The 17,546-nt window shown below is 41.2% G+C and overlaps 1 protein-coding gene across 2 annotated transcripts in view; it reads right to left on the bottom strand.

Moving 5' to 3' along the window:
* Nucleotides 1–7,462: 7,462 nt before the first annotated feature.
* Nucleotides 7,463–17,546, bottom strand: part of LRP5 (LDL receptor related protein 5) — a 170,334-nt gene continuing 160,250 nt past the window's right edge. Inside the window, exons 20-23 of one of the 2 annotated variants that reach the window (XM_059826158.1) lie at nucleotides 16,023–16,259; nucleotides 11,498–11,637; nucleotides 8,451–8,548; nucleotides 7,463–7,816 (exon numbers count right to left, since the gene is read on the bottom strand). In XM_059826158.1, the coding sequence (XP_059682141.1) occupies nucleotides 7,555–7,816; nucleotides 8,451–8,548; nucleotides 11,498–11,637; nucleotides 16,023–16,259 (737 nt within the window). In that variant the 3' untranslated portion in view covers nucleotides 7,463–7,554. The remainder of the gene's footprint in view (nucleotides 7,817–8,450; nucleotides 8,549–11,497; nucleotides 11,638–16,022; nucleotides 16,260–17,546) is intronic. The other variant, XM_059826159.1, reaches the window with a different exon arrangement.

Here is a 17,546-nt window from a genome sequence, read left to right as displayed (position 1 = left end):
TGTCTCTGAGTTTGTATGCTCTATTTTTTTCTACCCTGGAAAAATCCAAAGGAATGGAATTGGATATCACCAGGACTGCTGATAACTGTTCAGACTTCCTTCATTCTGAGTGTCATCTAACCAGCATGCAGGAGAAAGGATATCACGATTAAAGATTATTTTGACTTTCAGGTTAAGATGGTAAATTTCACAAATCTGAGACCACCAATATCGACTGCAGAAATCAAGACCAAACTAGACTCAACGGAACTGATTTTCAATTATGTATGTTCTCCATAAAAAAACCCAAGTCATTAGTTAATAGGTTTACTTTGACATCCTGTAGCATCAATTTAAAAGATACCATACTACTGAAAAAAGAAATACAGATCTGATCTGGTCTAGTCAAAACACAGATTATTCCTATGGAGTGCAACGTTTTTGGTAAGGTCATGATGCTGACAAACTTGTGGTAAGCTCTACAGCTAGCTAAAAATTGTAATTCTAAAGGCGATCAGCTTTCCAATCAACCTCTTCACCTCCTTGCTCTTGCTGTTATTGTACATTTTAAAATTAAAAACAAGGAGACAGCAACACTCTCCTTATCTTAAATAGTATCGAAAACAATTGTGATACTGGCTGGTTATCTCTACTGTAGGTGATGAAACAGCTTCGCTCATAAAAAGGGCTGCTAATAAAATCTTTTAAAAGTATTTATTATAAAACCAAATCCACATAATCTATAGTACAAATGCAGAGTCTGTTATCTGTACAGATATTTTTACAAAATACCAGTTACTTCAAACAAGACTTTGGTTTTGTTAACATAAAAAAACCATTGCAGTTTCATGACCAGAAAATTGTTAACGTATAATGGTCTGAAGTGATGAAAGCCTCAAAGAAGTTTTTCTTAAGACAGTATTACCAAGTTCATTTGTATGCTAGAAGGCCATGCTTGGAAAAGTAATTGGTAAAGGCTTTCTGTAACACAACAAAGTTTTTATGGCTCTAATGAAAAGTACTGTAGTGATAATCTGAAAATAGCATCAAATTAAACCCCAAATACGTAAGCGTCAGTTACTGGCATTATGGTTTTTTTTAAATGTTACGTGTTTTCGACAGGTATCGAGATTTCTGTTGAAATAGATATGAACATATAAATCAAGGCTCACTTGAAATAATGCATTTGAGAGAAATTCCAATATATGACAAATTCAAGACATGCATGCTCTAAAAAAATTTAGAAGTTGTCAGCTTTCAGTTAGTTCCACAACTTGTGGATGTATGTACCTTAACTGAAAAGAACCCTAACAATGACACAAAGCTTTGTTAAAACCAGTGGAGTACAATCCGCGTATGATTCTGGGGGCACTTGTGGTTTAAGGCTTTACTTTTTTCCCCAGTTAATATGCTGAACTCTTTAAAATACGCAAGGCACTGAAGTATTGGGTTTAAGTATTGGGTTTGGTTGTCTTTTGTAGTAACAAATGCTACAAGATGATACACATAAAAAGCTGTAATTATTAGGCTGTTTGCAGAATACACATTTTAATATAAATATAAAAAAAGATTGTGGGGGGGGATATCATAAAAATTCTTGGTACTCTTTGTATATTCATGTACATTTAGAATAGCAGCAATTGCGATACAGTTAGGTAAGTAAGAAAGCGGTCTGGGTTAGAGTTTTGTTTATGATGCCCTCCAGATTTCACATACAACAGCAAAGCAGTCCTCTGTTTTCAACAGCTTTTGTTTTATCTCCGTAGGCTGATGGATTCCATTTACAAGCATTGTGTTTGTAGTTGCAACCAGAATACTTTCGTACTTATTTACATACTGCAGGATCTCTGTACAAATCAAACTGGAATTATCGCTCCCTTTGTCAAACACAGCTACCCTGGGAATGCTGCCACAGGAGTCGTGTCATTCTTATTTAGAGAAAGGTACGTCAGTGGGAGTACTTGCTTTTCAAAGATGTGAAAGCCGGTGAATTAATCTGTTACTTATTGCAGCTGTCAAACTTGCTTTTCTCCTCTAGTAAGTCCCTCTAAGCACATTCTCTGCGCGTATTTTGTCAATATAAAATTACCCATTTAGGAATTGCCATTGTGGTCTTCCATCCACCAGGATTCTGCGTTGGCTGGAGGAACCCAGCCCCTGTCTCCAGAGGTGGGCTGCAACAAGGGCCGTGGTTCATGCTGGGAACAGCCACGATGTGGCAGCTTGCTGTCACGGGGGGGGCTGGGAGCACTGTCACTATGTCAGGACACGGCATGTTGAAGGATTTTGTCGTGGAATGCAGAAGCCATTTGTATCAGACTGGTTTCCATCATTCCTATCAGCAGGCTTAACATCATTGATTTAAACCCAATTTCTCCCTTTTTCCCTCCAGGGAGTAAAACCTTATATGAAAAGGCCCACAGCATAGTTGGCCAACCTCAAAATAAACAAATTAAAGAAAAATACCCTTTACAAAAACTAGAGTAAGTGTTCTCAGGAAGGAGAGCTAGAAGACATGACAGGATTGAAAATATCTATGTATATTAACATTGTTTTTAACATGTGAATACCTTAAGCTGTTTAGCTAGACTTACAATAGCTGAAGAAAGGGTTTTTTACATTTAATGATGAACAGAAAGTGTTGCAATACCTAAGGGAACCGCAGCAGAACCAGCAGACACCTTTCAGCATTTAGGATTCAGCCTTCCCTGAATCTTCTACAGACAAGCCAAATTCACGGTGAGGACTGCGCTCATAATTCATAACGGAGTCATAATAAAAACATAGAAACAATTGAATAACTGATCTGTAAACGACTATCATCTTTGACAGTAGCTTGTCTAAACATGGACATTTATAAAATGTCCTTCAGCACTGGAACAGCAAGTATGTTACTTCTAATTCAGGGCTCCATGCCAGGTACTCTTGCATGTTATTAATTATTGGGAACATGCTTGCCTTCTGTTTTCATTTCCTGACATTAATGGATATCACTTGTACAGTTATAAGCACAGCTACACATTTAGGCTGACTCAACATATACCCAACAAAATGACTGACATGAGTGAAGATCTGCTTCCAAAAATGCTCGAAGCAAACAGGACACACAACTTTTGTCAAGTTTGACTGACCACACTCGTAAAGTAGTACAACGTGCTCCAGAGGCTCTGATGAAGGGCAGCACAGGGATCTGACCCTGCAGGCAATGGAGGAACGTCCTTGTGACTGGCACATCAGCCCAGCGTGACCAGCCCTTACTGAGTGTTCCTGCTTCCAAATCCTTTTTCACTGCTGTGCACGGGGCTTCAGAATTTCGAAAGCCCCAGAATCCAAGAGGCGGCAGTGGGCATAAAAATAGGGAGAAAATGATGAGTCCTAGATCTAGCATATGACCTTCTAGATGTCAGATGGAAAACAGATCTAGGATAAATGGGCCTGGAGATTTCCAGGAGGCCCATCCTAGGTGTGCAGAACAGGTATTGAGGGAAGAGACCGTTCCGTTGTTACTTTGAAAAGAATCAGAACTTTTAGGGAAGTGCTTGCACCCTTTGCCAACCAGAGAGATCAAGGTTTATTATAGAAAAGCAAACCCATTATTCCAAAAGAAGAAACTTGTTTCCACTCATTTCCACCTTCCTCGTTAGAACGTGCTGATAATGGCATAGTCTCATTTTTAGACATGGGGCATTTTGTACTATGACACTATCCTAAAGAAAACATTGTTATACATATGAATTTAGCTTAATCTTAGCCTAAGTGCTCTTTAGTGATCTGTCCAGACAGAAGAAAACTGAACCAGTAAGACAGTAGGGATAGTGCTAATGACGTTTCCTCAAAATCATGCAGCAATAACGAACAAATTAACTACCTCGATTGCAAATTTCAGGGTGCAGTGGCTGTTGACCAGTCTAGCTGAAGCAAAGTCAAGCTATAATTTACACAAAACTTTTGCTTGAAATTAAAGAATACTTCACTGTTGAAGATCATGACTTATCCATTTACCTTACAGCTTCACACTGCTGCTACCTCTGTCCTGCAGATAGGACAAACTCTACGAAAGAGAAGACAACCCAAGTAGCTGCTTTCCTGACTGCAGTGGAAGGCAGGTAAGCTGCTCTCTGCTAGGACATCTGTCCTTTAAATGTGACACAGAATCAACCACATCATTTGCCCACGACTAGCTGCTCTCCAGCCACAGTTCTCTATTACACCCAGAGCTGTTTCAAGTGCTAAGATGCAGTCATAACAGGCTTGGAAAATAGTGGCTGAAAACACGGATTCAAGTACTCGCAAGCTGACGCAGGTAGTCCAGCCACATGCATCCCCCTGCGGCTTCTCAGGGGAGAACTCTTACATTTCAGTCAGCTTTCTCATAGAAAACTTTTTGCACTATTAAAACTATGCCTAAACCTCCCCAAAATACAACTTTCCCCCACTTATTTCCTATTCATCCCTGAACTGCCACAACTTGTCATATGCATTCACTAATTCCCTGCAATTCTTTCTCTCATCCTAATCTAGAAGAAAATAGCACCTATCACCTTCTCTGTTTTAGCCTGAAAGTTCACAGGATGGAAATCACTAAGAGCACACTGAGGATATTTCCGGAGTGAAGTAGCTCCTGTCACTCAAATTTTCTTTCTGGTCTTTTCTAGCACCAGGAGTGCAGTAATCCTTTTAAAGTATATAGTCTACAGCAATCAGAAATAATATTTCTTATTTAAATGTTAAGATGCTATATTTGTATACAAATTCTTTTTAGAAGAGGCTTTTAAAAGTCAGTATTATGGAGCAGTGTGGGGCTTAGATTCTGATCACCAAACTTCAAGTGCCTCAGAGGAGGCAGTTTCTCAGCAAACATCAGCAGCAAGAGACTATGAATGTGCAACTGAAATAAAAATTTACATGCTTAATTCACCCCATTCAGCAAGTGCTTCCTTCCTTCTGGATACCGAAGCTCCAAAAGAATTTGACTCTTAAGACAGTTTAGCTCTCAGCAAGAATGCTAATTTTCTTGGACTCAACTCCAAACTTTGTAATAGGAGACAAGTCTTCAGATGAAGTGGTTAGAATTGTTATAGTTGTGGCTCTTTAAAAAGATCAGTGGTTTAATGGAAAAAAAGAAAAAATCAATGTAATTTTGCATCCAGTGTCATCACAGGAATACAGGAAAATTAATGTAGTATGTCTTTAAGCTAGAACTGTAACACGAAACAACTAAACTAATCAATTCATTATAAATGGTGAATAGTTATCATGCACAAAATTACATACGCTATGAAATTGGACTACCAACTGCTGTAATGCAGAACAAGTACTCCTTTATATCATCAATGTGGTACATAAAACATCCTGTGGACCTATAGTCCTAATTTAGTTCACTGAAACATGATCACATGAGAATTGCTTTGTTTCACCAAATCATTAACACTCGTTCAGAGATCTGCCAAGTCACTCTAAGAGTAACAAACTATGACCTTGTCCCTCTTGGCACACTACAGAATTACTAATGTTGATAGGGGATGGGGAAAGAACCTATTCTTAAACTCCAATGCTGTATTCTCCAATTCTGTATTTTTCTCCATGAAAAATGGTGGGCATCTTCTTTGTGCTCAATCTCTCAAGTGAAAATTTAGACATGAAGGTAGTAAAAGCTACTTTAAGAGTTTTAGTAACACAGCAGTGACAGCACAAATCCTATCCTTGAACAATGTAGATAGAAAGAACAGATGTGGACTAAGAAATCTGAAAACACAAACTGGATCAGAACACTGTGGTCCCAGCCCCTCCACCACCACAACAAAGACCTCCGTCCCTGAGTTGTAGGGTTCCTCTGACGTGTTCTCAAACAACTTGCTAAAAAGACTCCAAACCAAGTACAATTTAAGTTCAAACAAGAAAAGAGTTTTCATTGTTGCCAGCAATATTAAGGCTGTCAAAGGCCCAACACATCTGTTATTCAGCAGCTGCAGAAACAGGTGTGAGTCTGCATATTCACAACCTCCCTCAGATGTCCCAAGTAGGCACTCACATTATCATCGCCAGAGCTGAATTCATAAAGTGCCGTCCAATACCCAATCCCTTTTGTTATGGCAAGAGAGCAATCAAAGCAAAAATTTAGCTTCTGTATTTTGAAAGGGACTGATCCTAGCCCTCCATTCCCAAAGGGGTTTTTTTGGTAGGAGTTGGGAACATGAGCACTTTGCTGATCATGATGTCCTTAGGTTACAGCAGTTTGTACGAGAGTTGATCTTTTGTATTTCAACACAATTAGAAAGAAGTATTTATCTCCTCTCCTTCCTCCCCTGTGCTTTTTCTGTCTATTTCTAAACCTGAACTAATTTTGTGGCAAATTTTTATGAGATATGACTAAACTGTTTGAATGGCAGATGTTTTTGTTTTGAGCTATACAGATATAATTATCTACAAACACCGATGAAAAAACCAAACAACTTCCTCATTTAAATGAATACAAGTAACCGTATCATTTCACTTTGGAAAATGAACGTTAGAGATGAAGCAATTCACTGATGAAATGAACAGAGGTGAACCTCTCAGAGACCCGGCACAGTGAATTACTGGACTTTCGGGAAAAGCGAACTAGCACTGTATTTTGAGAAGCAGCTTACTATTGTCGCCTCTTCCCAGACAGTCATCAAAGCGTCACAAGGAAGGATGAAGGAGCTTGGTTTCATCTAAATTCAAATGGTGAGTCTGACCAAATCTGCAGTTTGTCAGGCATTTCTCTTAGCTTAAATACCACTTTAAACTTGCCCCTTGCTCTCACCCGCAGGTCAATACAACTGCTTCTGCTACCATTCACCCAGTCAAGCGGGGAACTGACTGGAGCTAAACCAAGCTTTTTAGGGCTGGTTATCATTTCAGCTCGAAGCAGTTCCAGAATTGGCCATGTGCAGAATGGCACTGACATGAGGTAGGGCACGATGCCTGTGGGCCTAGTTCAGCTGGAAGGTTTGGCCGAAAGAAGTGTTCTTCCAGTTCAATGCTAAGCAAATGGAGAGGGAGGTTTGAAATCCAGGTCTCAGCATCCGAGTTCTGCTGGGCAGCATTCAGCTCACTTGCAAACAGGAGCATCTGAGGGCTGTGATCTCCCAGGGGTGGTCAACGGATGAGATACTGACAATTTTATTTAAATGTGTTTTTCTTCTCTGTGAATAAACTTACATCTTACTTTAGACTCCTCCTCCCAGAAGCCACTTCGCTTTCTTGTCTCACATTAATAAAAAGAATTACATACACTTTGCGTGTAAAAAGGTGACTTAAAAATGCAAAAAGGCTCAACATTCCCTCCCCAAATCCTTTGGAGATTGAGTCATTTTCATGACTTCAAAAAGGCAAATATGGCACAAAAGAATGGAAATTAAGTTAAAAAAATCAATTTTATAAATATTCTTCCTCTGTACAATTTTTCACAGCCCCATCCCTCCCACCCATTTTTATTCACATTTCTTTTTTTTTTAATTCCCACCCCGATTTATTTTTAATTCATAAAATATATATTTTAAATCTGTTCATATTTTAAAATATTTACAGGAAAAGTTCCTTCTGTTGAGGTCATGAGGAGTCTGTACAAGGAGAGGGTGGAGGTGGATAGAGGTGAAAATAGCTTCGTTCCGTGGCGGGAGACGGAGGGCAACTTTCTTCTGCTGACATGTACTGACTGCGAGGTGTGGGTGGAGGGGGATAAGGGTCTGAGTCTGAATTTAAATCTATATAGTATTTGTTGGCCTTCCATCGACTAGTAGTATAGTCACTGTCACAAACATCTGTGCTGCATGGGGTTGTGGGTGGCGCTATCCCTCGTATAAGGTATGGCCTGCAAAAAAAAAAAAAAAGCACATGCATTAATTGCAATCTGGGGAAAAAGGAAGGAAAAAGAAAGAAAGAGATTGAAAATGAACAGCTCTGTGTCCTCAGTCAAGATGCCTGCTCATTAACACTATGTCAGCCTTAATTCAGGTTTTCATAGGAACCCAACAAAGGGGTTCCTGAACCTGTGTTAGATTTGAACGGCACAACCACCCTCAGCCAGCGGTGCGCTCTTCCAGCCCCTGACCAGCCAGAGGAGACCACCGTGACCATTTAGCCCAGTCTAGGCTGGCTCATCAAAGAGTTTTAAGATTAGCTTGAGGAACTGAACAGAAAACACCAACCTTCTCTATACAGGATGCTAAGTGACTGTTACATAGCAATATAACCTATCTATATTGCGTTATTACTCAGTAACACTGTATTGAAAGGCGCTAAACCCTGTTGTGTCAAAATAAGAACACGAAGCCAATGTTTAACATCAAAACTGGCATAAAACCTCCATTTGAACGGTCATTTATTAAGAGAGGGAAAGTTTTTTTTAAACAAGGTAAAGTCTGAACAAGAACATTTTGCTGTAGATCCAAAACTGAAGGACAGATCAACAGAAGATTTATCAAACCTTTTTATCTGAGCTGTACCTGTAAGATCTCGTGGTTGAAGGAATGTTTGAGGAATAAAACATCTCTGCATTATACAGGGAGCGATCAGTAGCTGGGGAAGGAGGTGGGTTCAAGATCTAGGAAGAATAGGAAAAAGCAGTGCGAAAGTTTGGTTAATTACACAACCTTACTTATTTTGAAAATATTATTTATGCCTTCACCCTGTCACTCATCCTTATTTTAGTTTCCTCTCCTTGCTGCTTGGGTGGGTTAACGCATTTTTAAAAAGTTCATTACGAGACTTTACTCTGGGCTTAGGTACGCTGCAGACCTTCAAAGTTCTCACAGTACAAGGAATTTTCTTCCTTGCCACATCTGTTATTATGCTGGAAGGCTGGGGTAAAGCTGGAAATTAGACCCAGTTTTGCTGAATCTCAGCGTACTTCCTTGACATAAGGACTGATATCATCCTCAGCAGATGCTAATGGGAAATAAAGTCTGTTCCACTTCCAGCCTCTAAACGTACCCCCAGTCAATAGTAGGGTCGGGAGGCCAAGTTCCTTTGCTATAACTAATACAACTCCATCCTTCCCTGAATACTTCTTTTTTACTGCTGTTCTGTAAACGTATCATTTTGGCACAATTCACAATGCAAAGAGCCTAAGAGCTGAGAAATAGTCATAGTCTTTTCCAACCGTAGTGATTCTGTGATTCTGTGTGTGCATATACACGGTTGCCGGTAACCCTCACACTAGAAAAACAGTTTATTATGCTTCAGAATCCTTTAGGATTCTTCCCCTAGCAGGAAGCAGAATCCCTGACACAGCCAGCAGGACACTGGCCTAAAAACAAGGGGAGCGCTTCATCGCTTCCACCGTGGAAAATGACAGCATTGCTGTTGATGGTAGGGCCTTCCTACTGATGCGAGCATCTCGTACGCAGCCTGTCCCGGGCGTTCTGCCAAGGCATGGCCTGCCACAGCGACCATGACAGCATCCTTCCTCTGCCTCTGCTCTTCTCTCATAATAATACTGTAAAATCACTGGAGTGGAGATAACTGTCTTGGTCTTCACTGTGCAGCGCCTAGCAAAATAATTCCTGGCCACGGAGTTGAGCTCATTGTTACTGATGCTGACAAGCCCTGCATCCAGATTCACGCGAGGGGAGACAAGCTTGAATAGCACCCATTGCCAGCTGTGGGGAATGATGAGTAATTGTCCCAAGAGTATCTTCCAGAAATTCTCTTCCTTGGAGGAGCACTGCATGCTACTTCTGGGTTCCCTCCTACTAGCACCCTCAGCTGCATCAACACCACTTCACGTTCAGACTAAATACAGCAGAGTGTCAGCCAGGATGCCTGTGCCCAGGTTCTCACGTATATAAACGGGCATAATTCCACTGATGTCAATTCTTTCCTAGTCTCTATTCACTGGGCCATCTCTCAGTACCACTAAGATGTGTTAAACAAAACAAAACATAAAAGCCAAGACAACTCGATGCTCAGATCTCTACTTTTTATTATTAACCTAAAGCTGGGTAATTAGTTACCAGGTAGAACTGACCAAAATATTTGGATTAAGCTGTAACTTTAATGTAACAAAGCCCTTGTAACAGCTTCCTTCTAAGAATCCAGCATGCCTTTCCTGAAGGAAAGGCTGATATCATCCATCAGCCCTGGCTGACATAGCCCAGAGTAGAAAGTGTGGAAGAAGAATTCCCAGTAACGGTCAGATGAGCTTAGGCCAGAAGTCCCAACGGAAGAGTTGATCTTTTGGCCAACACAGATCCCTTAGAATGGCACAGGCAGATCAGCTCTTGGGCTGCTTTCCTTTTTCCAGATTTATTCAAGTAAGGGGTTTTTTTTTTAATATAAATTCTGCTAAGTTTTTTTCTGTTCATCCTTTTTCGTGTGGCACTAACACATCAATCAGGTACTAGTATGAAATTGTTCAGCATGTTACAGAGACACTGGTGAAGCATGAGACAAGCTGAATTAGGAGGGCTGCTGAGTTCCAAACATCTGCTAGCTATGACTAGCTTCTTGATGGCTTCATTAAGAAGGTAATGCGAGAAATAAGTAACCAATTTTACCTTATCAATAGATAAGCTCAGAAGCCTCTCTTTTCCATCTTTGTCCTTCTTACAGGGGAGAGGGACCACATTTGCCACTGGTCAAAACACTATATCAATCAAAACGCCCATACAGAGCGTAACAGTTTACATGCAAACACAAATGCACATATACCCACACAGTATGTGGGCTCCTGATTAAATGCTACCAAAAAATCACCTCAATAGCTAGCAGATTGACTCTGCAAGCTTGTGTGAACAGAAGAGTGAATGTATGTATTGCTCGGAAGCACTAAGGAAAAAAACTTTTCATATGACAAAATGCTGGCAAACAGTAACCTTTGTATGTCTCTCCTACATATTCTTAAAGAATAATTTCCATTCATCCTATAAATCTTTGAATTCATGAAACTCTGATATGGGGACTAAAATTCTGTCACTTCCAACAGTTAAAAGCCAGAAATGGAGCTAAATTACAGCTGAAAAAACTCAAGCAGAGTAACCTCTGCTGGTACCAGTGTTTTCTCCCAGTGCACGCACTTGGTTTTCTGAATCAACAATCGACACTTTATCTAAGCAGCAAGCCAAGCTTATTTCTTATGCGTTTGCATTCCAGTCCTGTCGAGTCTTGTTTGTCTTTTTATTCCCTGTGTGCCTGCAGCGTTACGCAATGCAAAATGTCATTGGGCCACTGACATCAGAGTTTACAAAGAACAAAGGAGGTGGCATCTCCAAGGGAGCCAAGACAGAAGAACAGAAGCGCCCAGGAACAACCCAGCTGAGTATCACTCTAATAACAAAACATTTTAGACACCCTATAGCATTGTGTAATCCCGATGAACTACAACAAAGCCCTTTGGTGAAGTTCAGTGGGTGTCGGACTGGGCCCGTATGTCATAAACAGTGACACCCAAGAACAACCGTTACTAACACTCTATTTAGTAGCACAAATTTTCTTCTTCCTTTTCTTCAGAAGTGGGAGATCTCTAACTCACAGATATATTTTCAAGACATACCTGTGGGTAGAAAGTGGCTTTAGTGCTGGATGAGCTACTCGAAGAGGCTCCAGTAACATGGTTTCTGTCATATAAGGGGGCACCACTGCTTCCTCCCATGAGACTCATGGAGCTAATCATGGACTTTCCACAAGAGATGCCTGCAGTGAGACAGAGAGGAAAACAAGGTTAGGTAAACCACAATTTTATCTACCAGTGCGAAACAGAAAACAATTCCACAGCTTGGCAAACCTGTGCAACATTACTGGTTGTCATTTTGGGAACAGTGTTTTACGTAAAAACTTCAGGAGTACAAGGAACAACATATTTTGTAAAGAAAACATCTCACCCCCAGACCACCTATTGTCTCACTGCAGCACTGAACTCCTCACAACCTGCTCTCACACTCTGCTGAGAAAGGAATCTCCAGAACAGCTGATCCAAACTTTTCACCCAAATCCTTAACTAAGAAATTTTCCAAATAAACAAACTCGGGCATTTGCAAAAAAAGCATTATACATTGCCCAAGAAAAACAAGCTAGAGACCTCCAAAGTTTTAATTTTCATCCAAAGAATTTCAATTGCAAGTGCATGAACAACAGCAAAAAAGAATGATTTTTATTGAAACAAAATCACTGCTTAAACTGAAAATCAGCAGAGGCAAAAGGAAGGAAACCTGGGTGACAGGAAAAGGGAAGATAACATTCTCCAATCTGTTTTACTCCAATATACACTTAAATCAGACAATACATTTTCAGCTTCTTCCTGTCAGACTATGCAGTGCTAATGGAAGAGTTTAGTTTGGGAAGTTTTCAGAAATTTTTCAGATGCAGGCAATATTTATTACAAGCAGAGTGACTCTATTTGTGATCGTCATTCATGAATATTTACCTTTTTTGGAAATGCCATGGTAACAGGAACCTATGTCTTTTCTTTAGAATTAACATCAATGGTAATGTTTTCAGCTGTTGTAACTTGTCACAGCAATACGGATTAGAAAAACCTCACAAATACGAACGAGAATCAGAATGACAGCTTAGTTTAGCACCTACAGAGGTTCAGACGAAAACCACTGATACTTGCTTTAATTAAAAAATCTTTAGTGTGAAGTCCAATTTAAAACACCACTGCAAAGATTTCACCTGCAATGATTCCATCCTCAAATTTTATTTCCTACCACAAAAACCTCTTGATAACTATAAAAACATAATTTAAGCAGGAACAGCTGACCACAGTCATTAAAGTGCAAGAAAGGCTAAACCTAAGTTGTATCTGGCTATCTTCAAAGCCATAGCTAGAAGAAAACAACAATTAGCACATGTCAAAAACTTGTTTAATATGAAGAAGTGCCACATCTTTTCATTTGTCTTTAAGTTTATCATCTATCTGATTTTCAGCTGACATGAAAAGCACACTCCAAGCACTCCAAAGTATGGATTTCTTGTATTCCGACCCTGTTTGGCAGGTTTACAGGCGAACATTTACTTCCCAGCTTCCTGAACAATATGAAGAGATACTCTTTCTTCTCAAGGCTTTGTAGTTAAGAATTTGCTATTTCCTCTATGAAAAGTATATTTTACATTTGTAAAATAATTTGAGGTACATAATTTAAGTGTTTACTTTGATGTCTATATGAGGTTTCTGGGTTCTTATCTATTAGCTGAATATCCTGAGCTTTTATGTATACTTCAAGTCCTCCTTCGATCTCAGCATCGTAGCTGCATGCACTTCTCCAAATGGACGCTTTGAGTCCTCTGCGAGGCAGAGAAGCTTTGCTGTTTTACAGATGAAGGACTGAGACACAGAGAGAATAAATATTTTGTCCAAAAGCAAACAGGAAAGCTGTCTCAGAGATGGGCTAACCCAAGGGGGATGTTTTCATTACACTTCAGGCAATGAGCAGCCAGACTACAAAACCACATCCAGAGTGCTTGTGGTCTTCCACATTTGCTGTTTTAACTTTGGGGAGGGAGGTTTATCCCCCACTTTTTTGTATTATAGTAAACGAAGCTGCTTCACTTCTTTCCTCTGCTTCTTTCCACTGTGGAATAACTTATCCAACCTAAGCAGATAGGAAAAAAACTGTGTAAAGACCTTTGATGGACAGGACAGAAACAAGGACATCTGAGCAGGAAGGAAGTCTACGGAGGCTGGAAGCAAAGACACGTAGCATGGGAGAGAAATTTTCCATGCAGCCAGGCATCAGGTAAGGAAAGGTAAAGCCCTGATAGAATTGAATCTTGCTAGGGACGTCAAGAGCAACAAGAAAAGCTTCTATAGGTACATCGGTGATAAAAGGAGGACTAGGGAAAATGTGGAGCCTCTCAGGAATGGGAGACCTGGTTACCTGGGATATGGAGAAGGCTGAGGGACTCAATGACTTTTTTGCCTCAGTCTTCACTGGCAAGTGCTCAAGCCACACCACTCGAGTCGCAGAAGGTAAAGGCAGGGACTGGGAGAATGAAGAACCGCCCACTGTAGGAGAAGATCAGGTTCGAGACCATCTAAGGAACCTGAAGGTGAACGAGTCCATGGGACCTGATGAGATGTGTCCCCGGGTCCTGAGGGAACTGGCAGATGAAGTTGCTAAGCCACTATCCATCAAATTTGGGAAGTTGTGGCAGTCTGGTGAAGTTCCCACTGACTGGAAAAGGGGAAACATAACCCCCATTTTTAAAAAGGGAGAAAAAGAAGACCTGGGGAACTCCGGGCCAGTCAGTCTCACCTCTGTGCCCGGCAAGATCAAGGAGCAGATCCTCCTGGAAACTATGCTAAGGCACATGGAAAACAAGGAGGTGGCTGGTGACAGCCAGCATGGCTTCACTAAGGGCAAATTGTGCCTGACAAATTTGGTGGCCTTCTACGACGGGCTTACAGCATTGGTGGCTATGGGAAGAGCAACTGACATCATCTACCTGGACCTGTGCAAAGCATTGGACACTGTCCCGCACGACATCCTTGCGTCTAAATTGGAGAGACATGGATTTGACGGATGGACCATGCGATGGATAAGGAATTGGCTGGATGGTCGCACTCAAAGAGTTGCGGTCAGCGGCTCGATGTCCAAGTGGTGACCTGTGACGAGTGGCGTTCCTCAGGGATCGGTATGGGGACCGACGCTGTTTAACGTCTTTGTCGGCAACACGGACAGTGGGGTTGAGCGCACCCTCAGCAAGTCTGCCGACGACACCGAGCTGCGTGGTGCGGTCGACACACTGGAGGGAAGGGATGCCGTCCAGAGGGACCTTGACAGGATGAGAGGTGGGCCCGTGCGAACCTCATGAGGTTCAACAAGGCCAAGTGCAAGGTCCTGCAGGTGGGTCGGGGCAATCCCAAACACAAATACAGGCTGGGCGGAGAATGCATTGAGAGCAGCCCTGAGGAGAAGGACTTGGGGGTGTTGGTTGATGAGAAGCTCGACATGAGCCGGCAGTGTGCGCTCACAGCCCAGAAAGCCAACTGCATCCTGGGCTGTGTCAAAAGCAGTGTGACCAGCAGGTCAAGGGAGGTGATTCTCCCCCTCTACTCCGTTCTCGTGAGACCCCACCTGCAGTACTGCGTCCAGCTCTGGGACCCGCAACATAAGAAGGACATGGACCTGTTGGAGCGAGTCCAGAGGAGGGCCACGAAGATGATCAGGGGGCTGGAGCACCTCTCCTATGAAGACAGGCTGAGAGAGTTGGGGTTGTTCAGCCTGGAGAAGAGAAGGCGCTGGGAGACTTTCTAGCTGCCTGCCGGTACCTGATGGGGCCTCCAAGAAAGCTGGAGAGGGACTTTTTACAAGGGCATATGGCGATAGGCCAAGGGGTAATGGCTTTAAACTGAAAGAGGGGAGATTTAGATTAGAAATTAGGAAGAAATTCTTCACCATGAGGGTGGTGAGGCACTGGAAGAGGTTGCTCAGAGAAGCTGTGGATGCCCCATCCCTGGCAGTGTTCAAGGCCAGGTTGGACAGGGCTTTGAGCAACCTGGTCTAGTGGAAGGTGTCCCTGCCCGTGGCAGGGGGGTTGGAACTAGGTGATCTTTAAGGTCCCTTCCAACCCAAACCATTTATGATTCTATGAGTACAAGACACGAAGATCAACTCAACAGAGCTCTCAGTAGAATGCTGAATGGCACATGCATTCTTAGTTTCCAATATTGCACGTGGTTCACTACTCTTCATAGTGTTTTGCAGGACTTAGGTAAGAAGTACTATGCAAACCCCAGACTTTATTACATACACCAGACTAAACTACTTAAAGAGGATGTTTTCACTGGCAAAATACTGTAGATTTTCTACCAAAAAGATAGATACCTGTGCAGATGCAACCTAGCACAAAAACGACATCTGAAAATCTGGCAATATGCCTAATGAAATGCATCTAATAGTTTTTGCATATCTGATCCAAATGACAGATTTACACCAAAACCACTGAGCAGATCAACAACATCTTTCTTTCTGCTCTTTGAAAACTCCACATCTAGCACTCTTAATAACCTGTAAAACTCCAAATCCAGACAATGTAATGGTACTGATGAGATGCGGGGTCCTTACCATCCTTACCAGTAAAAGTGCCATGTTGAGAACTTCCTGGAGCAATAAAATTAAGAGGGACGTGAGGGGTGCCACTGACATACTCATGTGGAAAAGGACTATTGGGCCCGGCATAGCGCTGACACACCACTCGCTGGCAAACAAAGTACATTCCTCCCATGACAAAAAGTGACAGTATTATACCAATGACAGGACCGATGGCACTACTGTGTGGCTGTGACTCATCTGAGGCTGGCTTTGTTTTTTCTGGAAAGAGAGGAGAAAAAAAAAAAAGGCGGTCATTAAACATGGAGCAAAATATATGTTGCTGTCCTGGAGCTCGTGCAGCACATCAGTCAGCTCACAGTCATTCACACAGTGTCTCTGAAAGTATCTGCATCGATTTCAGGCATCTGTAACTCCATATATTCTGATTCAATGCACAAGACTTCACGCCTTCTCTTCCCCTCCACGTACATAAAGCAGTATTAGCAAGGTACTCTCCTTTCTGCCTAGCAATTCGTCTCGTAACAGGATTACTCATCATCTTGATGTGAGAACAGCCTAGAAAGTTTCTTTTTCTTCCCCCCACGAAGTCTACGGGTTAAGGATATAGGACACTTACAAACATGAAGTCCTTAATCAGAGAGGAATCTGTTCTCTGAAAACTGATTTGTGCTAACAATAACATCAAAAAATTTAAAGATTTTATCAGTAGGGAAGCTACCATATGTATTAAGCAGTAGATGTCTTCCCAGCTAATATAGGTCTTAAAATAGAATACTTTTCCTTCCTCAAATATGTCTTGCTTTCTAAAAAAAACCCTTACAAATTGGAAGGAAAACACTATCCAGAATATCTCAAATACTTTCTACTTTGTATTTCTTTTTCCCCTATATAGCCCAATGTGAAACAATTTGAGTATTTGAGATGAGTTACGTATCGTTACCTCCCCCTGATTATGGGTAGCGCCTTCAAAATTCTTGCCAAATAAACCTGACACCTCTATGTTTTTCACATATGTGACATTCTTCAGTGAAAATGATTTTTTCCACATGATTTACACAACATTTATGATATTATTTTTTTACAGACCCAAGTATATATATTCATAAAGTGAAAAAATCTAAAGAATCTTGGCCAAAGCCTATCAATTTTACGTGTTCAGATCAAACTATAGACCCCTTCCTCCCTTAATGAAGTTGTAAGAAGTGAAATGGTTCACGTAAGATTCAAGCCTTCACTTCGTAAAATTTTTCTCCAGTGGTTCTGGTTTCATTCCCTTCAGTGAAAGGGAATGAAAAACAACTGGACTTTGAGAAGGAAGATAAAGGATCTACCAATAAACTCTTAACAGCTCAGCATCAAGAATTCATTTCTGTCTTAAAGTCTTTATCTACTTTTCACGCTTGTTAGTGCATGAGGCCCTATAGTCAGGTTAGTTCAGATACGATACCAGAAAAAATCAAAGCCAAAAGTAAAACATGTTCCCAAATTAGCTAATTTAAAACACACAACTCGCATTTTGGTTAAACCTAGCTTCTTTTGAATGCA

The sequence above is a fragment of the Gavia stellata genome, chromosome 17 (assembly GCF_030936135.1).
Source record: "Gavia stellata isolate bGavSte3 chromosome 17, bGavSte3.hap2, whole genome shotgun sequence".
Taxonomy (NCBI): domain Eukaryota; kingdom Metazoa; phylum Chordata; class Aves; order Gaviiformes; family Gaviidae; genus Gavia; species Gavia stellata.
This window is presented reverse-complemented; position numbering and strand designations above follow the sequence as displayed.